General features: G+C 36.7%; 2 protein-coding genes across 2 annotated transcripts in view; one reads left to right on the top strand and one right to left on the bottom strand.

Annotated features, from left to right (window-relative positions):
* LOC101898456 (dual oxidase) overlaps window positions 1–12,224 on the top strand; it is a 71,962-nt gene extending 59,738 nt beyond the window's left edge. Inside the window, exons 6-11 of the mRNA XM_005191157.4 lie at window positions 2,678–4,604; window positions 4,663–4,786; window positions 8,123–8,373; window positions 8,437–9,269; window positions 11,374–11,502; window positions 11,575–12,224. Of these exons, the coding sequence (XP_005191214.1) occupies window positions 2,678–4,604; window positions 4,663–4,786; window positions 8,123–8,373; window positions 8,437–9,269; window positions 11,374–11,502; window positions 11,575–11,703 (3,393 nt within the window). The 3' untranslated portion in view covers window positions 11,704–12,224. The remainder of the gene's footprint in view (window positions 1–2,677; window positions 4,605–4,662; window positions 4,787–8,122; window positions 8,374–8,436; window positions 9,270–11,373; window positions 11,503–11,574) is intronic.
* A 3,102-nt stretch (window positions 12,225–15,326) lies between these two features.
* On the bottom strand, window positions 15,327–16,906 carry LOC101889030 (glucose-6-phosphatase 2). The gene is made up of 5 exons (XM_005191191.4): window positions 16,693–16,906; window positions 16,466–16,630; window positions 15,911–16,394; window positions 15,671–15,789; window positions 15,327–15,612 (listed from the first exon to the last, which is right to left on the bottom strand). Exons 1-5 carry the CDS (start codon window positions 16,764–16,766, stop codon window positions 15,423–15,425), a joined length of 1,032 nt encoding a protein of 343 aa, XP_005191248.1. The 5' UTR covers window positions 16,767–16,906; the 3' UTR covers window positions 15,327–15,422.
* Between the last annotated feature and the right edge of the window lie 2,217 nt (window positions 16,907–19,123).

The raw sequence follows: 19,123 nt of genomic DNA, 5'->3' as shown, positions 1-19,123 counted from the left end.
AATATAGCTTAAACCATTGAATCCATTTGTATATAGTTAAGACTATTTGTTACAACTCGAAATATTGGTTCTAGTCCCACGACTTATAATATCGATCTTCCTCTCTTACCGAGCTGAGTCGATCTAGCTATGTGTTTCAGTATGTCCATATTAATTTATAATCACGCTACAGGTCGCAATTATGGTTTGATTCGCACGATTTTTTTACATACACTTAGAGTTAGGGTCAGAGTAGAAGTCTGTTGTTGGAGGAGATGATCGCCAAATATTAAAGGGATGAAATGGACCGAACTCTATTTTTTACTGATTTCGCAGTATAGGCCTATCGAAGCGTAATTTTGCAGGGGATTGAAGTAAGGACAGGACAGAAGCCTACCATTTTGGATGGTGATAGTATTTAGAGGTTAAAATGGACAATAATTTTTGTATGAACAATTCCAAAACTTCCACTTTCCGACGAAAAAATGCGACATCTGACCTTTAAATTGAGGTGTATTTCGTAGTTATATACAGGGTGAGATAAAAAAAACTGCAACAAATTCAAACGCCATAATTTTATTTTAAATTTTATTGAATTAAAGCAATTAAATGTCGGAAATAGCATCAAATTTTAGAATAAGTTTAGATTTGTTCAAATTGGCCACCTTTGGCACGAATTATGGCCTTCAAACGGCCAATGAAACCGTCACACGCTGCCCGAATGTTGCTCTGCGATATTTTGGCCCATTCCCGCGAAGCGCTTGCTTGAGGTGATCAACACTTTGGTATTTTTTAGTGCCAACCTGCTTTGCAAAATACTCCAGACACAATAGTCCAACGGATTGGTATCTGGAGATTTTAGTGGCCATTGTGCGCTGGAAATGCAGCGAAGAACCTCATTTTGTGTTGCGTGCTGGGAACCTCTTGAGTGGCGTGTGCTGTGTGCGATGGTGCTGAGTCCTGTTGGAATATCCAAGGTCTGCGGCCAAAATGTTTGCGTGCCCGAGGCTTAAATCCACCCTCCTGAATATTTTCGCGATAATATTCGACATTTATTCTGATGCAACGGTCCATTGATACGAGCGGAGATCGTCCATCTGCTGTTATGGCAGCCCACAAAATCATCACCATGGCCGGCGCTTTAATTCTGGTGGCCAATAGAAGGAGCACTTTTTCAGCTGACCTCTTCGGCAAGTGAAAACCCAATTTAGCAGTTCACCACTTTCTGCCAAGCGAAGCAACTCTTTAGCTCTTTTAGGGTGAAAATACATAAAGCGCATATTTGGCTGGCTTAAGTCATCGGCTGGCTTCTTCGTAGATGAGCAAAGGAGTTTTTGGTTGACTTAGTTCGACTTTGGCCCTAGGCTCCTTTGTATATTTCCGAAGAAGCCAGCCGATGACTTAAGCCAGCCAGATAAGCACGTTATGTATTCCCACCTTTAAGTCTTTTTTCTTTTTGGCTTTACCCCGAGCTCATTTTTTTATTTTTGCCGAATGGAATATTGCGATGCGGGGTTCGATCAAGTCGCTTCTTTATGTTTTCGCTTCTTTATTTTTCGAACCATTTCTGCTGATGTTGCTATTTTCCACCTACCAGTATCACGGTAACGAGCGATGGTACGAGACACAAAAGATTTATTCACATTTAAATGCTGGAGTGCTCTAACGATAGTCGCTTGTGGTTTTCCAACCAAATATAAAGAAATCACTCTATCGCGCTTGAATTCCATCACGAATGACTTTTTTTCTGGAAAATTCTCACCAAAATTCTTTTGTACACTTGTAAACAATGTAATGAGCTGTCACTGGAATAATTTTAATTTGGGCTGATTCGAATGATATATATGATATATATCAAAATCTGATCCGATGTCGATAAAAATTGACAGAGATATTTCTGGACTGTATTTAATATCTGGTACAAATCGGATGAAACATATATATAGGAGCTATAGCAATATTTGAACCCATTTTCTCCAAATTTGATGTACTTGCTTCTAATCTGAATTCGGTCGGATGTGTCAAAATTCAGGTCATTGTTTGTAAAATTTAATCTCAAAAGGAAAATAAATGCTACCTGCATTTTGTTCACAAAAATACATGGACGTCTGTCCAGACGGACTCAGTGATTCTTTAAAGATCCTCAAAAGTATCTATGAGTCTATCTCGCTTCCTTATCCGTGTTATAAACTAAGACATAATACCCTTACCACTATGTGTTAATTACGACCTGTGCCGTTATTACAATTTAACATGGACAGACCCATATACATATGTAGATCGACTCAGCTCGGCGAAATAGGAACTTCCATATATATTATTCTTTGTTCAACACCAATATTTCGAGGTGTTACATAATTTTTGGCCCAATCAAACTTATAATACACCCCGAACACATGTTTACCTGAATTTATTTTTGGTTTTAAAGGATCTCACCCCACTGTAAGACGAGACACCGGGAGCAAACGAATCGACAGGAGCGAAGTAGTCGCAAAAAGCGAACTTATGGCCAAAGGCTGTTGTAAATTCGTTACAATTTGACACGACTCTGGTCAACATCAAGTGCCTTCTCTTGTAGAAGTCATGTTCATTAGGAATTGCTTAAATCAAATCATGAAAACCAATGACAACAAAGCTTCTTTATTAATAATCTACCATAGCATATTTTTAATAATTCTTTCTCGAATTTTATTTCCAGGACTTCCTGACAGACACAACCATAGAAGAGATCCTTATGGGTCTGTCCTCACAAATTTCGGAACGTGAAGATCCCGTATTGTGTTCTGATGTACGAGATAAACTCTTTGGTCCCATGGAATTTACACGACGCGATTTAGGAGCTTTGAACATCATGCGTGGCCGTGACAATGGTCTACCGGATTACAATAGTGCACGCGAAGCTTTTGGCTTACCACGTCGTAATAGCTGGACCGAAATTAATCCAGAGCTATTTGAAAAACAGCCGGAACTCTTGGAAATGTTAATCTCTGCATACAATGATCAACTGGACGACGTGGATGTCTATGTTGGTGGTATGTTGGAGTCGTATGGACAACCGGGTGAACTATTCACAGCGGTGATAAAAGAACAATTTGAACGTTTACGTGATGCAGATCGTTTCTGGTTTGAGAATGATCAAAATGGTATCTTTACCAGGGAAGAAATTGAAGAGATCCGTAAGATTACTATGTATGACATTATTGTGAATAGCACGGATATCGGTGAGGATGATATCCAGAGAAATGTCTTCCATTGGCAAGAGGGTGATCCATGTCCCCAGCCAATGCAATTGAATGCCACCGAACTTGAACCCTGCACCTATCTCGAAGGATTCGATTATTTCTCCGGTTCGGAGTTGATGTTCATTTATGTTTGTGTGTTTTTGGGCTTTGTTCCGATTCTTTGTGCCGGAGCTGGATATTGTGTTGTAAAGCTGCAGAACAGCAAGCGGAGGAAACTGAAAATACGCCAAGAGGCATTGAGAGCTCCTCAACACAAGGGATCAGTGGATAAGATGTTAGCCCGTGAATGGCTTCATGCCAATCACAAACGATTGGTAACGGTGAAATTTGGCCCTGAAGCTGCGATTTACACGGTGGATCGCAAAGGGGAGAAGTTGCGAACATTTAGTTTGAAATCTGTTGATGTGGTCAATGTGGAGGAATCGGCTCACAACCACATTAAAAAGAAACCCTATATTCTTCTAAGAGTTCCCAATGATCACGATTTGGTGTTGGAACTAGAATCGTATGGAGCCAGACGGAAGTTCGTAAAGAAACTGGAAGACTTCCTGATTTTACATAAAAAAGAAATGACTTTGGTCGAAGTGAATCGCGATGTTATGTTGGCCAGTGCCGAGACCCGTGAGAGAAGACAAAAACGTTTGGAATATTTCTTCCGTGAGGCTTATGCCTTAACATTTGGCCTAAGACCTGGAGAACGACGCCGCCGATCTGATGCCTCCTCGGATGGTGAAGTTATGACCGTAATGCGTACATCACTTTCCAAAGCAGAATTTGCCGCCGCCCTTGGCATGAAACCCAACGACATGTTTGTGCGTAAAATGTTCAACATCGTCGATAAGGATCAAGATGGTCGCATTAGTTTCCAAGAATTTCTGGAGACGGTTGTTCTGTTCTCACGTGGCAAAACCGATGATAAGTTACGCATTATTTTCGACATGTGCGATAATGATCGCAACGGTGTCATCGATAAGGGCGAACTAAGCGAAATGATGCGATCCCTGGTGGAAATTGCCCGAACCACTAGCCTGGGAGATGATCAAGTCACTGAGTTAATTGATGGTATGTTCCAGGACGTTGGTTTGGAGCACAAAAATCATCTCACCTATCAAGATTTCAAACTGATGATGAAGGAATACAAGGGAGATTTTGTTGCCATCGGTTTGGATTGTAAGGGTGCTAAACAGAACTTTTTAGATACATCGACAAATGTGGCGCGTATGACATCGTTTAATATTGAGCCAATGCAGGAGAGGCCACGTCATTGGATGCAAGAGAAATGGGATAGTTATATAACATTCTTGGAAGAAAATCGCCAGAATATATTCTATCTATTTCTGTTCTATGTTATAACCATAGTTCTATTTGTGGAGAGGTTTATTCGTAAGTAGACAACTGGAGATATTTTAAGAGGGCAGATGTGTATAAATCTATATTTCAGATTATTCATTCATGGCCGAACACACGGATTTGAGACACATCATGGGTGTTGGTATTGCCATCACAAGAGGATCTGCCGCTTCGCTGTCATTTTGTTATTCGCTGCTTTTACTTACCATGGCCAGGTGGGTTTTTTTTTCTTAATTTTTTATCCATTATTTAAAGGGTTCCTATTGTGGGTTGACCCTTAGTTTTTTCGAAGGTAACTTCCATTACAACGAGAATGATGCGTCCAAAAGGGTTTCAAATCTACAGAAACGTAACCTTAAATTCTAATGATGTAGTGTCTCGTATTGACCGCCTCGCCCGTACAAGGCCTTTGCTTGCCAGTGGGATGTTTTAAAATTTTAATAAGGTGAATGGTACATTTTCGATCCTAAAGTAAAGCCATATATCTTCTGAATTAACATGGCAATTGACTAGATGCGGGTCTTGTGTAGGCCTGCTCTTCATGCTAAACAGCTACTCTGCACATTATCATCAAATCACATCTTGAACATATTTCTTTAAGATATTTTCAAAGACCTGTTCTAGATGAGATTTGATATAAATAATTTTCAAGATATCTGGCATGGCATTTTTAAAGAGTTGTTGGATTTTTTTAAGAAACCTCTTATAAGCATGGATTTTATAAAATATTTTTTAAAAGACCTATAATAGACATGAATTTCATAAAAAGTATTTTGAAGGGTATTTTTCAAGACGAAGGTTTAGTAAAAATATTTTTCAAGGGAACTATAATAGGCACGAATTTCATAAAAATATTTTCCAAGGGGCCTGTTATTGGCGTGAATTTTCTAAAATATATTTTTCAGAGACCTGTTATTGGCGTGAAGCTTAAATAATATTATTCAAGGGACAAGTTATATATACACATTTGAGTGAACTTTAACGGCTGTGGAACTATTAAAACTATTATAATTCTGGTCCTTAGCCTCTAGATTGTTCAGTTCGTACACGCCCAGCGAGAGAGTTGTCCTTAGTCTCTATATTGTTCAGTTCGTACATGCCCAGCGAGAGAGTTGTATCAATCATGAGATGGTGGTGATACACCCTACGGTAAAACCTAGGCATGTTCTGACTGACCTATGGGGAAAAACTATTTCTCAACTAAATGGTCCATTTCATATTCCATTTTGAATCTCAAAAACTACAGTGTCCGCCACATATATATTTTTATACTTTCCACCATACATAGTATGGAGGATATATAAAGTTCGTCATTCCGTTTGTAACTCATCGAAATAATAATTTTAGACCTAACAACTTATATATATTCATCTGTTGTAATCACGCTAGTGTCAAAACGAATTAAGGAAGGACACTAAATGCATATAGGAAGCTAAAATTTTTTACAGATCAGTATTTTGCCTGTAGGCAGATAAAAACTGTGTGTGTGTGTGTGTGTACACTTATCTTTGATGGCACCCTACAACGGTATCAAATCGCAGCTCGGCGGTTGATAATTCGATCTTCAAAAACGGAACGAAAAACATCGCGTGTAGTTTTGGCTTGTAGTGTCATCCTATTGAAACCAGGCGTTGCAATGTCTCCCCTTTCAATTTTTGTGAACAAACATTAGTTCAAAATGGTCGGATAACGTAACGATCACTCTTTGTCAATTATGTCTCTAGATCAAAATACGCCACACAGTGATTCGTATAGGTGCATCGCCTTTTAAGAACATGTGTGCGGGATTTTTGGGTCCCAAAACAACAATTTTGCTTATTTACATATGAAGCAGACAGTGCTTCCCTTCTTCCAAAATCCGTATGCAATTTTTGCACACAACCGGCAACATTACCATGATTTTCAAAGTAGTATCGCAATGTTTCCAAGCGTTGTTCAAGCATATATACAACCATATTCATTCAGCGCAAGGATATAACTGATTATCGCTCAAATCAGACAAGATCAAAGTGTTACCACACAGGAAATAAGCACTAGATTAAAAAGAAAATGTTATATGGTGGACCCTGTAGTATACGACCATATTTTTAGCCCTATGATTGATATCGGCAGAAGGACATGTGTAAATAGTCTTAGAGTTGTACGCTTATTATTAAAATATATATATATACTCTGCTGAGTCTTAAAGAAACTAGGTATACCTTTCACGATTTAGTGGAGAGTATAGATCTATGTGATTAAAGAATGAACCAGATACCATCTCTATAAGTATATATATCGTCAGGAGAGTGGGAAAAGGTTCGACAATTCCGAGGACATCCACCTTAGGTCAATCTAAGGGTCTTAGACTTCGTTAGTGATCAGTCAACGTTATAAACTTGGCCTATTACAAAAGTCTTCGCTACTGACTGATATCACAGCCTTATGACACAATTTTGTTGCCATCTTCCAGTCTTTGGAACATATCTTGAATACTAGCGAAAGGTTAAGGACTTTAGTAAGGAACTCGACTGTCCCAAGTATTTGGACCACTTACGTTGACAAAACATAATACATCAGAGGAGCGTATGTTGACTTAGTAATCATAGTTACCCTAAAGAACTTTTACGAAAAAGCCACCCAATGACTTATGCCAGAGAAGAATCATCTTATGTATTCTCAAACTTATCACTTCAGAAGATTTTCAACATAATCCATCGCAAACTGTGATTTTACTTTTTCGACAGGATACGATGAAGATGAGGTATTACTCCGCGCTTCATTCTTTCACTGTTGCTTAGGTCGTATCGTCATTCTTGTGAGTATTCAAGAGTGACTTTGTCATTTCCTCAATGCTTATGCTTTGTAACTAGTTGCAACAACTCAATACCATTTTCTCTTATTTTCTGGAATTGTTTGTGTTGGGCCGCAAAAGCTAACCTGATAGTTATCTTGTTGCGCTGCATTGATGGGAAGTTCGTTTTCACTTCCTCTATTAGAACAGCTAGTGAATAGCGAGCGACCAAAAGGATTGAAAAATATTATAATGATACAAATGAAAGGCATCTAAGTTTGGCCGGACCGAACTTTTAATACCCTCCACCATTCGGAAAGAAATTGAAAAATTTCAAGAAGATTTCGTCAAAAAAAGAACTGCTTCAATAAATAACGTTATGTGGGGGCTATACCAAGACTGGGATCTGCATAAGTAATTTTTGTCATAGACTGTAATACCGATTCCAAACTTTGAATACGAAATTTTAATCAATTCCGGTGGATAGGGTCGCCAATATCAACAAAATACCGAATAAAGGGAGGGAAGGTTATATTTGGGCTATACAAAGAGGTGGTTCTGCATAAACAATTTTCTGTCATAGGTTGCAGTACAAATTATAAACTTCAAATACGAAATTTAAAACAATTTTGTTAAATACTGTCGCTAAAATCATCAAAATACCGAATATTTTGAGGTATCGTTATATGGGGTCTATACAAAAATGTGGACCGACATGTCCCACTTAATCTATATATAAATTGTAATATATAAACCGCTTTCTTCCATCTCATTTCAGAAACCTTATAACCAAATTAAAGGAATTCCCCATTCAGCAATATATACCATTGGACTCACATATTCAGTTTCATAAAATTGCTGCCTGCACTGCCCTATTCTTCTCCGTACTGCATACAGTGGGACACATAGTAAACTTCTATCACGTCTCAACACAGTCGCATGAAAATCTCAAGTGTTTGACGCGGGAAGTACACTTTGCCTCAGACTATAAGCCAGACATAACATTTTGGTTATTCCAAACTGTGACGGGTAAGCAAAATAGTACACAAAACAACGACATACCATCTCTAACCTTACTTTTACGTTTTCTAGGAACCACCGGAGTACTGTTGTTCATTATAATGTGCATTATATTTGTCTTTGCCCATCCGACAATACGTAAAAAGGCCTATAAGTTCTTTTGGAACATGCACACACTCTATATTGGTTTGTATTTGCTGAGTTTGATACACGGCCTGGCAAGACTTACTGGGCCGCCTAGATTCTGGATGTTTTTCCTGGGACCTGGTATTATATATACCCTGGACAAAATTGTTTCACTACGCACCAAGTATATGGCCCTGGATGTTATAGAAACCGAGTTGCTGCCTTCCGATGTTATCAAGATCAAATTCTATCGCCCACCCAACCTAAAATATCTTTCCGGCCAATGGGTACGCCTATCCTGTACGGCCTTTCGGCCACATGAAATGCACAGTTTTACATTGACCTCAGCGCCCCACGAAAATTTTCTCAGTTGTCATATTAAAGCTCAAGGTCCATGGACATGGAAGCTGCGTAACTATTTTGATCCTTGCAATTACAATGCCGAAGATCAGCCGAAAATTCGCATTGAAGGACCCTTTGGCGGTGGTAATCAAGATTGGTATAAATTCGAAGTGGCCGTAATGGTTGGCGGTGGTATTGGTGTAACGCCATATGCTTCAATACTCAATGATTTGGTATTTGGTACGAGCACGAATCGTTATTCGGGAGTGGCATGTAAAAAGGTGTATTTCCTATGGATTTGTCCCTCGCACAAACACTTTGAGTGGTTCATTGATGTGTTGCGAGATGTCGAAAAGAAGGATGTCACCAATGTTTTGGAGATACATATTTTCATAACGCAATTTTTCCACAAATTTGATTTGAGAACAACAATGCTGGTGAGTTTTGGAAATCATTTTTCAGATGAAGATGTGAAAGTAGAGATATAATGCATATCATATAGTAGTAAGATGGTTATAGTTTCTGTTGAAAAAATACCTGCTGAAGATATTTTATTTATAGCAAAAAAATCAGAAGGCTTTATAAAAGACTTTCAGAGGAGAGAGACTTCTTTGAAGAAAAACACGTTCACAGTTCAAATTTTCTTTTCATTTAAGCTTTTCTATTCACTTGACACGTCAATAGCTAGAAATTCCACAAAACCCTCTATAGACGAAAGGTCGTTAGGCCTTCTGTAGAAAAAAAAAACAAGTAAAAAAGCTGTAAGTTGGTCCGGGTCGGGCCGAACTTTGAATACCCTCCACCATTTGGAACGAATTGGGCAATTTTCAAAAATATTAAATCCGATAAAAATTCAGTTAAAATCTTAAAAATACCAAATGTAGACTTTATATTAGGGTCTATACGACGACGTAGACCTGCATAGGCAACTTTTGTCATAAGCCATAACAATATTCAAATGCGAAACTTAAAATTACCGAATGTAGCCGTTATATTAGGGTCTATATGAGACGTAGACCTGCAGAGGCAACATTTGTCATAAGCCATAACAATATTCAAATGTAAAACTTGAAAAAAAATTCGGTGAATAATGTCGCTAAAATCATCAAAATACCAAATATCGGGAGGTACCGTTATATGGGGGCTATACGAAGACGTGGACCTGTACAGACAATTTTCTGTCTTAGGCTGTAGTATCTATTACGAACTTCAACTACCAAATTTGAAACAATCCCGGTGAATAATGTCTCTAAAATCAGCAAAATGCCGAATATCGGGAGGTGCTGTTATTTGGGGGCTATACGAAGACGTTTACCTGCACGAACAATTTTCTATCTTAGGCTGTAGTATCCAAGATGCCAAAAATAGGGAGGTACCATTATATGGGGCTATACGAAGGCGTAGACCTACGTGGTCCATTTTTAATATCAAAAGCCCTGCAGATTTAATATACATTTGAGTAAAATTTTATCAACCTACTACATTTCGTTCGGAAGCTATAGTGGTTTCAACAGACGGACAGACGGATGGACATCGCTAAATCGACATAGAATTTTATGCTGGCCAAGAATATATATACTTTGTGGGGTCCAGAATGTATGTTTCAAGGTGTTATAAACCGAATGACAAACTTAATATACCCTCCATACAATGGTGGAGGGTATAAAAAGTCACAGTTCTTATATAAGGAGAAGACCTCCCGCAGGTCTTCTATATACTGAGCTCTTTCCACTGGTCTTTTGCGGATCTTCTATAGATGGAGGAGGTTTTCTAAAAGTTTTTTTCCAGACCTTATATATCCAGGCATCTTTCACAGTTATTCTGTAGAGATAAGACTTTTTACGCAGGTTCTATGGGCAAAATACCTTTCAAAAAATGCTATAGGCAGGTCTTCCATTTACATAAGAAATATTGAGGAAGTTTACAATAAATAGAATGCATTTCAAAGTTCTTCTATAGATCGAAACCCCTTCACACGTTTTCTATAGACAGAAAGCTTTAACAGGTCTTCTATATACAGAAGAATTTCCATAGGTCTGCCATAGACTTTTCAATGGTCTTCTGCAGACAGAAGACAACACTTGTATCCTTTTCAACTTCTGTAGAGAGAAGCCATTTCGAAGATCCCCTGCAATACCATAATTTGTATATGCCATCTTAAAATTTAAAGGTTTTTTAGAGTTCTAACCCTGCAAGACCCTGCAAGAATATAAAATTGCGCATGTCTTTTAATAATATGGCGATCTCTGGTTGATTTTTGTTATATGTCTCCCATATAAAACTCATATACTTCTTGTATTTAATTTTATTAATTTCTCTTACATAAATCCTCCACAGGAATTGTCTAGATAAAATACCTCTCACAGGTCTTTCACAGATTTTACTTATTTCAGATGTATTTTATTCAGTCATATTCTAGTCTATCCATATCCCATCTCCTTGCTACCTCAGGATGATTTCTTGTTAAATGTCTCCCATAAGAAACATTTAAAACCCTTATACTTGTGATATTTAATTTTATTTATTTTTTATTTCTTTCAGTACATCTGTGAGAATCACTTCCAACGTCTCTCGAAAACTTCAATATTTACGGGTCTCAAGGCTGTCAATCATTTCGGGCGTCCAGATATGTCAAGTTTCTTGAAATTTGTACAAAAGAAGCATTCCTATGTAAGTTATACTCAGAACTATAAAATTATACTGCAGTACTTATCCTCCCCCTCTTTAAATTTATATTTGTAGGTTTCAAAAATAGGCGTATTCTCCTGTGGTCCCAGGCCACTAACCAAAAGTGTTATGTCCGCATGTGATGAAGTTAATAAGACACGAAAACTACCCTATTTCATACATCATTTCGAAAATTTCGGTTAAACTACATATCTACTCTGGCTATCCGAATAACAAAGCACTTCCATTTTTTTATAATTTAAATTTGAATATAAAACCAGCCCACTGTCATCATACATTTTTTATAAAATTACATTTAACTATTTAAAGCATAAATGAAGGTCTTATCTGTATGTAAATATGTATGTGAATTGTAATCGCAGTACACATGAATGTATGTATGTAGTATGTGTGTGTTTTACTCCCCCATCTTATGTGTTATGTAAAATATATTTTTTTTAGTCAAATTGAAAGAAACATTCGTTCATCATTGAGAAAGTAAGATCTTGTTTTTATTGAATCGAAGCATATAAATCAAAACCTAATGCAATTAATTAGTTCATGTATTTATTTTTTGTGTATTAATATTTTTTATATAATAAAATATTTTATTAGAAATAATTACCTAAATGTCTCGTTCTGTTGTCAGTGTTTCGCAACAACAAAAAATGTTCTTTAGAATTTATTTATTTCTATTATTTTAAATAAACCATAAGTCAAATAAATGTTTTCTTTTATTATTTTTTTAGAGATTTGGAAATATTATTAACAGGAAGGACGAAAAAATTACCACATATACCAGCGCTCTAGAATTTTTTTCTTGTCACGAACAGAGAGGCTCAATAAGAGTTAACTTTTTTGTAATTCTTTAAAATATCAAAAACATGTACTCTGATGAGATTAAGATCAGGAGCTGGCTAGACACCATCAGTTTCATCTTTAAAGATAGAAGTCTAAGAAGTTATATATAAAAAGATTTCGGATTTCAGAATGAACAAGTTAAAAAGTAGTAAGTTCGGACGGGCCGAACTTTGAATACCCTCCACCATTTGGAACGAATTTGGAAATAATAAAAAAATAAAATCCGTTAAAAATTCTGTTAAAATCTTGAAAATACCGAATATAGCCGTTATATTAGGGTCTATACGACGTGGACCTACATAGGCATTGTTTGTTATAAGCCATTACCATATTCAAGTTCGAAACTTGAAATAAACGATGAATAATGTAGCTAAACTCATCAAAATATCGTATATAGGGAGGTACCGTTATATCGAAGCTATACGAAGACCTGGACCTGCATAGAGAATTTTCTGTCACAGGCTGTAGCAACCATTACGAACTTCAAATACGATATCTCAAACAACTTCTGTGAGTATTGTACCAAAAATCGTTAAAATACCGAATATAGGGAGATACTAATATATATGGCCTATACGAAGACCTGGACCTGTATAGACAATTTTCTGTCACAAACTGTAGTTCCCATTACGAACTCTAAATACGTAATTTGAAACTATTCCTGTGAATAATGATGCTAAAATCTTAAAAATACCAAATATTGAGAGATACCGTTATAGGGGGGCTATACGAAGACGTGATCCTGCACAGACAATTTTCTTTTATAAGCTGTAGTATGCATTACAAACTTCAAATGCCAAATTTGAAACAATTCCGATTAATAATGTCGCTAAAATCATCAAAATACCGAATATAGGGAGGCTATACGAAGACGTGGACCGCACAGACAATACGACATCTCAACAACTTCTGTGAGTATTGTACCTAAAATCGTCAAAATACTAATATAATATGTAGGGCCTATACGAAAACCTGGACCTGCATAGACAATTTTCTGTCACAAACTGTAGTTCCCATTACGAACTCTAAATGCGTAATTTGACTATTCCCGTGAATAAGGTCGCTAAAATCTTCAAAATACCGAACATCGGGAGGTACCCTGATCGGGGGATCAGCGTGATTACAACAGACAGACAGAAGGTCATCGCTAAATCGACTTTATTATATAATTTTACGCTGATCAAGAATATATATACTTTGTTGGGTCTGACATGAGTATTTCGAGGAGTTACAAATGGAATGACAAAGTTTTTCTACTAACGCCGTATGGCCAGTTAAGCAATAAAAGTTGGCCTAAACCCAGCACGGTTTTTCAAATGACATCTTCTTCTAGAGAGTTTGTTTGAAGTCGCTGACATAATTGCTTTTTGGTGGTTTAATAGTCCCATGAGTCGGAGCCAATTAATCAGCCATCACATTCCCATTATGTTGCTATGTCCTGGAACCCAACAAAGCTCAATGCATTCACATGACTTGATAGCTTTTAGGGCCGCCTGACTATCGACATATACTATTAAGCGGTTCTGTTAAGCTATTGCAGAGTTATTTTACAATTTTGGCTGAATCTCCGCCTGGAACCCGTTGCAATTGTCATTAAGATTAAATGATTACAGGACAGAATGTCCAGGCCGCCCAGATGAGGCCACCATCCCAGGCATCCCAATCAGTTACAGTAACATCAATTTAATTTAAGTCAAAAAAGGCGGACATGTAATCACTAATTCTATTATCTTCGCTTACGTTATTCTGACTTGTTGGTATGTCAAGGATTCATCCACGCCCTGGATTAAATCGCATGCCAACAAACGAATCACCCACAGGTCAGAACAGGTAAGATCACTGACACGTACGACTTGTGGTCAATCCCTCCAGCTCTTCCCTATGGCGTTCCTACATGGATGGAGCGCAATGAGACCCTTTTCGTAAGCTCCCCGATATTCTCGTTCCAGTTAAAATGTTGGTCCAAGATTGCTTCGTGGTATTTAGTGCACAAAGAAAAGTTCAGTGTAACTCCATCCAGTATTTCGAGTTTGTAGCTTTATCAGTATACATAATACCAAATGGTACCTTTTTAGAAGATTAGTGACATTTTAGAACATTTCCCAAAATTGTAGTTCGAATTTCCAATAACCCGTTGCTGCATCTATCATGCACTCCATCAGTTACTCTCATTTCAAATTCCAGCTTCATCGGTACATCACAATTCCAATTTGTACTAAATTTAGTACCATATTTACGTACAAATAAGTATGTACTTTTAAAACTTTCTGCATAACCCAATCCCACTCTCCAACAGTAATCTTAATTCCAAATGTCAGGATTCCAACTCTATCAGTTCGCCTAATTTGGTAGATTTTAGTACAAATTTCCAAAACAATCCATATCATGCCACCCAATGGAAATCTTAATTTCAAATTTCAGGATTCCAACACCACCGGTTCACCCAAAATGTATATTGCACCAAATTTAGTACCATGTAGTATACATAAGTACGAATTTCCAAAACTACCTACATTCCGAAAACTTCCTCCATATTCTTATCCTACACTCCGCCATCAAAGTTAATTTCAAATTTCTGAATTCCAGCTCCATCTCGGAGATTGGGAATTTTCAGAGCCGCCAGACTATTGACATATGCAGTTGCCGCACCGACAAATTTTTAAAATCAGATGACCAGTAAATCTATGGCTTTTTTCAGCTGGAAAACACGGTAATCTTCCTCTGTGAAAGTCTTTTTTCTGAAAAAGGATGTCCTTCAAAATCACCAGGTTTTTTGAATGATTTCTATGGGAGCTTTGTATTCTGCTGATTTTCAGAAAATCTGGTTCTCTTCGATTATATAGAACACAGATACATGTGAGTAGAAAATTGCTGATGAAAAGATATAAGGAATTTTGGGTTTCTCAAAATATAATGTCCCTGGAACTCGTATTGCGTGAAGATGAATGAACCAAGAATCAATCACGTAAACGTTAAATGTTGCTAATTTTATTATCAAACAATGCTAAAAGTATGTACTCTATATTTCTAAATACTTAACTACTTTGAATTTAACAAAAAATTTACTTGGAAATTTTAGGGAAAATCGTTAACAATGTATACGAATGTATGCAATTACGAACTAATTCATAAACGAGAAATATCCAACGACCCATATGTTTCGGAGTATTTCGTAGAGCTGTAAAATTTAGAAACATCACAATGGCAGTGGCCGGTAGACGTTTGTAAAGGCTGCCGTTGTTGTTTTTGTAACTGAAAAAATATAAATTCGATATTAATGGAGATTAATAAAGTATCTCATTGTTTATACTTATGTAGCAGGGGACATGATAATGCAACGCCTAACAAATATCCAAAATCACGAAATAGTACATAAATGGGGCCAGCCTCATGACGCATCAATGTCACCTCCGAACACCACTTGAAAGCCTGAAAGTGAAAACGAAAAAAAATAACAAATTACCTAACAAAGTGAATCTATTTTCCTAGCTGAGGACAAGAAACACGGAAAAAATAAATAAATATAAATAAAATTTATCATACAACTCACCATTCTCACTGACCAATGCGGATCCATATCCACCAGATATATCATAGCAAAGTATACTGCCGCAGGTAACATTCCCAGCACCATCACCCACACAACAGTACTCCATTTATGCAATTTCAACAACAGCGCTGAATATCGATTAAAAAAATGAACGCCAAGCAAAGCAAATAAGCTACCACCAATGCATTGATGCAGGAATTCCGTAAGGAAATATAAACGTCCAGTCCACAACAATCCCAAAGGCAGTGAAACAAACCCATATATCAAAATATACTTTTCAAAATTACTCATGTTACAGCATTTGCCCAGTTTTACCAACAGCCAATGGAACAATATAAAGGCAAAGGTGGTAAAGGTAACCGCATGACTCGAAGGAAAGCCGGCACTTGTGTCACAGGTATTTGCGTCCAAGTTAAAACCACGGAATTTGTATTTGCTTTCGAATTCACGCAGCCACCAAATTGGTCGGTACTCTGGACAAATCCTAAATAAGAAAAAAAAAAAAAAAAAAGAAATCCATTAAAGCTCTATCGTTAATAAAAATAACTACATTACCATTTAAACAGGGAAGTGACAACATTAAGGATACTAGCCGAGACTGCCAAACGTACCAACAATTTGTGACTGAATGCTCCAAACAATGGCAGCCAAGCGTCCATTACCATTTGTGGATCCAGGTAGGTATTTATGTCTCTTAGCCATTGTTCGGTAAAGCGCATTCTGCAAAACAAACCCGTTTTTTATTAATTTTTACCAACTTTTGATACACCATCTATACTTACTGCTTTTGAACATTGCGATTGAGAGTTATTTCTAATTCATATAAATGCGTCAAATTGAGCGGAAGTATATCCATTGTTTTGTGTAACACTTTGTTTTTATTTAGTAGCGGTTTTCATTACTGCAGAATATATAATTGTATGGAATGGAAAAGGAGTCCATTTTACCACCCTATAAATGTGGTCTTCGAGAGTATGCGCATTAGTTATGTTAGTGCCAAGTTATAAATTTTGTTAACAGTCAACAGGGTTGATAAAAATTTAAAGATAAAGCAGCTTTTATTGGAAATAACTCAATTCACAAATAAAATGTGCAGAACTGAAATAGAAAACCAGTAAAGAAAGTCGGGCGGGGGCCGACTTTATGATACCCTACACCACTTTGCTACTTTAGTAGAGCTCCGCATAACAATTAAACGGTTTAATAGGAGAATTCAACATACACGCTATAATTATAATCAAAATTTTAATTATATATAATTATAATTTAAAGTTCAAAGGACTATATATGCCGGAACATTTGTATCTTTTAAATTCGGACTTGTATTGCCCATTTGGTGCACAATTAATTTGAAATCGGAGAAAGATATATGGGAGCTATATCCAAGTCGGAACCGATTTCAAAAAAATTTGACAAAGATATTTCTGAGCTGTATTTGATATATTTCCCTGAATATCGTTGTTACGAAGTGCATATTACGACTGTGGGTAACGAATATAACAAATCGGATGAACAGTATATATGGGAGCTATAGCTATATCTCAACCGATCTTCACCAAATTTGACATACCAGCTTCTAGACTCAATTCGGTCGTAAGTGGCAAATTCCATCCCATTTGGACAAATATTAGACGTTTGGTGCACAATAAAAGGTAAATCGGTCGAAGTTTTATATGGAGCTATATCCAAATCTGAATCGATCTCCATAAAATTTGGCATACTTATTTTCAGGCCTAATTGTTGGTTGTATGTGCAAAATTTCATACTAATCGGGCTTATATTACACGTTTGGTGCACAATAAAAAGCAAATCGGATGAAGATGTATATGGGAGCTATATCTAAATTTTGACCGATTATCTCCAATTTCAATAGGGTTCGTCCAAACAAATGGTTTGTGCAAAATTTCATCTGGATAATGCAATAAATGCGAACTGTACTTTGTTTACAAAAAATACATGGACAGACGGACGGACATGCATAAATCGACTCAGAATGTGATTCTATGCAGATCATCAAAAGGAACTATGGGTCTATCTCGTTTCCTTTTGCCTGTTACAAACAAATGCACAAAGACATAATACCCTGACCACCTTGTGGTGTAGGGTATAAAAAGCAAGTTAGAAAATAGCATTCGGTTTTGTCGATTCATATATGCGAGATAGTCCAATACTTCCTTTTGATGATCTCCATAGTCGAGTTAAGCATGGCCGTTCGTCCATCTGTCCATGTACTTTTGTAAACAAAGTACAAGTCGCATTTATTTTCCATTAAAACGAAATTTTCCACAAATAATTTGTTTGACTCAAGGACGAATCATATTGAAATCGGCGATATTAAGTGTAAAGGTAGATATAGCTCCAATAATTATCGTCTTTCGTTTTCAATGTTATTGTCCGCCACGTGTGTAATATCCATCCAAATCCGACATAATTAAACCTTTAAGCTATTATGTCAAGTTTGAGGAAAATCTGTTAAGATATAGCTATAGCTTTCATATGCCTTTCATCCCTCAAATTCGTAATATACACGCTACAACAATGATATTAGGTACAAAATTTCAGATGCAACTCAGAAATACCTCTTCGGTTCAGATTTGGATGTAGCTCCCATATACATATATCGATATACCATATTGAATAGATTTTGGCACATACGAACGAATTAAACCTAGAAGCAAGTATGTCAAATTTGGTGAAGCCTTCTTAAAGTTATATTGTTAACTCTCCACGTGTCTTCCTTTTTTGGTCTACCTTCATAATCTGCTGGATTTTTCCCCTCATAACTGAAAAAGTTGCATTTTGTCGCACAGTGTTTTTATTCGATTTTGAATTTAAGCTAATCTACCCTCCATACTATAGAGGAGGCATGGTACAATAAGGAGGTAGAACAGCTTCGTAAAACTACAAAAATACAGCCCTGAGGCTATGCCCGCTTCCTGTCAGACTCATTCAAAATTATTTTCATTTTTCATATTTTTATTCATTTTTAAAATTAGTTAAATAGCGCGAAAAATTAATAAAATGTCTGGATTTTTCTCTCAAAAATATGATCCTAACTGTTAAATCTTTCAATTTTATGGCTATACCGGTTAATAGCTTTAATACACGAGCCGCAATTCATGTGCTTTCCAATCATTGGTTGTGAAAATATTTTTTTTTTTCATTTTTCAAAACAATAAATGCATACACAAAATTGGCAGAAGTCGGGCACAC

Source organism: Musca domestica, unplaced genomic scaffold (genome assembly GCF_030504385.1).
Source record: "Musca domestica strain aabys unplaced genomic scaffold, Musca_domestica.polishedcontigs.V.1.1 7, whole genome shotgun sequence".
NCBI lineage: Eukaryota > Metazoa > Arthropoda > Insecta > Diptera > Muscidae > Musca > Musca domestica.
The sequence above is the reverse complement of the archived record's forward strand: the minus strand, read 5'-3'. Positions and strand labels throughout refer to the sequence as shown.